The sequence below is a fragment of the Macadamia integrifolia genome, unplaced genomic scaffold (genome assembly GCF_013358625.1).
Source record: "Macadamia integrifolia cultivar HAES 741 unplaced genomic scaffold, SCU_Mint_v3 scaffold_138A, whole genome shotgun sequence".
Lineage (NCBI taxonomy): Eukaryota > Viridiplantae > Streptophyta > Magnoliopsida > Proteales > Proteaceae > Macadamia > Macadamia integrifolia.
Window position 1 is genome coordinate 7,508 of NW_024870622.1, and position 3,981 is coordinate 11,488.

Genomic DNA, 3,981 nt, shown 5'->3' on the forward strand with positions numbered 1-3,981 from the left:
CTATGTGATATGTACAATTGAGATTGTGGTGACTGTTATCTGAACGTTCATCTTTTTCAGGCATAGTTTAATTGATTTAAACTTTCTAAACTTTGGTTGTGTAGGCATAGTTTAATTAATTTGAGTTCAGTGGGTTAAAGACCAAGTATCTTAATAAATTAGCTCCTTTGCCGATCTTTGGCTTAGTCCATTTTAATTATGAGATCTTTCTTTGTGATGTCTATCTTTACCTCATTTTATTGGTATTCCTCTTCAAGCATATTTGAGAGACCAATTTTAAAGAGGGTCCATTTAAAGTTAAATAAGTCTATAGCTTGATTAAGACCCGTTTATAACGATTCGATTAGAGCCCAAAATTGACCGATCCAATTATCAATCGTATCATGCCCACCTTAACTAAGACCGTTTAGCTAAATGGGCATTCATGATATAGCCCTAGAAATTGGTCAAGCCCGACATAGACCAGCCCGACCCTAGTTAGCAATTCAGCCGAACCGAATTTTTTCGAATTAAATCAAAAATTCTGACCGAATCCGAATTAAAAATAAAATTCGGTAAAAAACGCAAATTTTATTAATTTGAATTTAAAACGTGAATAATTCGGGCCGAACCGAATTAAACCGAACTATTAAGTCCACTTAAACAATATTTAAAACAAAAAAACAAAAAAACGAAAAAAAACAAAAAACGAAAAAAAAAAAAAAGAAGTCATATTCGCTTTTTTGACCATTTTTTTGACCGAATCCTTAAATTAATCAATCGAATTATTTCAAATAATTCTCCACCCGAATAATTCTCAAATCCAAATTTGCTAACTATGAGCTCGACCCAACTGCTTGACCAACCTTAGTGCCTTCCTGATGAGAAAATGGGATGGCATTTTTGTAATTACATGACACTTTCTTTCTTTTTTTTTTAAACAAAAAAAACTCTCTCTACCTCCACGCGGGACGGGGCTGCAAGGTATGTGCCACTTGCCACGTGGCAATTCGTGAAGTGCTAAACCTCTCTGGAAACGCCGACAGCAAATAGTACAAAACAACTGTTTCTCTGTGCTCTCTAGTTGGAATATGACTCCCTCTCCTTATTGGATTGAGAAACAGAGAAAGAAAGAGAGAGAGAGAGAGCGATTAGAGAGGAAAATTGGTGTGCTATGAGGTTGCAGAAGCAGGCCCCTGGCTGCTAATCCCTTGTTTTCCATTAGATCTTCTTTCAATTCATCCATTGTTAACGATATCTCGTCTTCTTTGTTTTCGTTTTTTCCTTTTTCTTCTTCTCTTTCTTTTCTTGTTGCAGGTTAATCAAAGGCAATGGCACCTGTTAAATCCTCCTCTAAAAGAAAATCCTCATCTTCTCACAAGAAGAAACGCTCTAAGCCATCCTCTGAGGTATATTCCCTTCCTCTCTGTATCTGTTGATATATATATATATAATCTAGGGTTTTTATTTGCGAGTGATTATCAATAAGTTGTCTGTTTTAGGGTTGAATTTCTTGTTTTCTAATAATTCCTAGTCAGGCGAGAACCTGGTTATTGTTAATGAATATGTCTGAATTGGTTGCCTCTTCTTCCCTTTCTATTTCCCTTTTTGTACATGTATGTATCTATATCCAATTTTAGGCCGGGAGGAAGAGGAGGAGCAGTAGTAGGAAGAAAGATAAATCTAAGAAGCTTAGTCGTCGTGATGCGTCGATTTCCTATTCTGAGGACGATTCAAGGACAGAGGATTCTATATCTGTTTCATCCTCTGATTCGGAGGATGATTATAGAAGTAGAAGGGCACGATCTCGTACTCGGGGGGATGCAAAAGGTAGTAGGAAGAGGGCCAGGCGCAGTTCTTTGAGCCGTGATGCAGACAAGGATTTGCCCAATCGGAGAAAGAAAAAAGGGTCTAAAAGAGACAGAGGCTCCGTGGAGAAGAGAAATTCCAAACGAAGGAGCCGTGGGAGTCTGCGTTCCAGGAAAGATGTTAATGTTAGCTCTACAAGTAATGGTTCCGTGAGTTGCTCAACCTGCCGTGAGAGTAGCACTGACTCTGTGAGGTCAAGGGGTTGGTCTGAAGAAAGAGATAGATATAAGAGAAGTCCCAGTAAAATGAGCGAGGGAAGATATAAGGATCGATATAGATTCAGCAGGAGTAGCTCTTCATGTGGCACATGTGACCACCAGAGAAGTTACCGAAGTGAGGAGAAATATACGGGTGAAAATTCACGTCGTCTCAAATCAGTTCTTACTGACCCAAAACATTCAAAGGAAAAGGAAGGAACTCGGAACAGCAAGGATGATGATAGGACAGAGATTATCCAGGCTTATGATGACTGCCCTTCTAGCAGAAGCAATGACAGTTATGATGGGGGACGGAAGAGGGAACCATCTTGCCACCCACATGGTGCATCTGATAAGAAGAGACGGTTTGATGATGCAAAGGGTGAAGACACTTCAAAAATGAAGACGACTGAAGTCATAGTAATTGGGAAGGAGAATGATGGTAATGATCAAAACTTGAGCATGTTTGGGTCAACCAAAACTTCTACTAGGAGTGGGAGTGAGCTTCCATCTGCTACTGGTAGTCCTGATGTACATGATTTGGAGTTGTATTTAAGACAAAAGGCATTGGAAAATCTTAGGAAATTCCGAGGAGTGCCCCACACAAATGCAAAAACTTTGCAGAAAGAAGAGAGTGGTGGTGATGAAAAGCTGCCATCAACTGCAAAGATAGAAACAGTCCGAAATGAACCCCAAACAGAACATAGGAGCCAGTTGTTGGGGGCAACGCAACTAAGTCAGAACGTAACACCATTGATGGAGAGAAAGTCGACTTTCTATCCTCCAAAGGATGGGCTGATGCCTGACAAAAGACATGAATCTAAGGTGAAGGTGGATAGTGTTCATTCAGTTAAGGATGTTGGCAATGTGGCGCTAAAACAGACAGCTGTTACTAATAAACTCACAGAAAAGAACAAACCGAATGTTGGCATAACTGTTAGTAGGAGACAGGAATCTTCCAGTGATCAATCCAATCTGAAAGAAGCACCAACATCTAAAGAATCTTCTAAGGAAAAGCTGTTGGAGGCTAGGGACATCTTAAATAGAAGTGTAGCCACAAATCTTAAAGCTTCACCAGGGAGTAGCAATACTCATGGTGCAGCAATTAATGATTCCAGATCGGCTGGTACTGAGGCTTCTACCATCCCCAACACTTCAACAGCAGTGCAGTGCCAAAATGAACAAAAGGATGAAGCCAAAGGGAGTTCCCAATTCGAGCAAAAGACTATGTCTGTAATGCGTGGTGGTGAGATGGTGCAGGTCAGCTTTCCTTTTCTGTATATTTGTTTGCTATAGTCTGAATCTACAAGTTGTTAATGTGGAGTACTTAGCTTCAGTATTCACATTGATTTGATGTTTTTTGGCAGGTGAGCTACAAGGTTTACATTCCTAAAAAGGCACCAGCTTTGGCAAGGAGGCAACTCCAGCGGTGAAGTATGCAAATACAGTTTCTGTTGCTCGGGTAGGATTAAGATTTTGCAGAGTTTATACAAGCATGAGATAATTGTGTAATACTTTTCATATTGATGGGATACTTGGAATTGGTTTGAAATGGATTAGCTGATAGAGAAAGTGATGAAGGAACTTTAAAGATCCGATCGTTCATTTCCCAATCTTTAGTAGGTTGGAAAGTTAAGATCCAAACCTTGTCTAGGATATGCCTTTTTAGAAGTGTTATTTTACCTTTTTTTTACAGGTTTCGTCCAATAAAAAAAAGGGCATATCCAGTTCACAAGGCTTCTGTCACTATGGGGTCATAGGAGGGTCATAAGATATGCAGCCTTAACCCTTGCTTTGTGGTGAGGTTGTTTCCAGACCCCAACACACAACCACTAGGTTGCAATGCAGCAACCTTACCGTGTGGTTTCATCCTGTATTGTGTGTAGAATGATTTGTAGCTTGTCATAGAAATAGCAGGTTCTTATGTTTCACTTTA

At 39.7% G+C, this 3,981-nt stretch overlaps 1 protein-coding gene across 2 annotated transcripts; it reads left to right on the forward strand.

The window, feature by feature from the left end:
- The first annotated feature begins 1,051 nt into the window (after window positions 1-1,051).
- LOC122070898 lies at window positions 1,052-3,981 on the forward strand. 2 transcript variants are annotated; one of them, XM_042635129.1, is made up of 4 exons: window positions 1,052-1,158; window positions 1,297-1,388; window positions 1,620-3,305; window positions 3,413-3,981. In XM_042635129.1, the coding sequence occupies exons 2-4, from the start codon at window positions 1,311-1,313 to the stop codon at window positions 3,476-3,478; spliced, it is 1,830 nt and encodes a 609-aa protein (XP_042491063.1). In that variant the 5' UTR covers window positions 1,052-1,158; window positions 1,297-1,310; the 3' UTR covers window positions 3,479-3,981. The 2 variants fall into 2 exon arrangements, with proteins under 2 accessions (XP_042491063.1, XP_042491062.1); XM_042635128.1 differs by having other exon boundaries at window positions 1,064-1,388.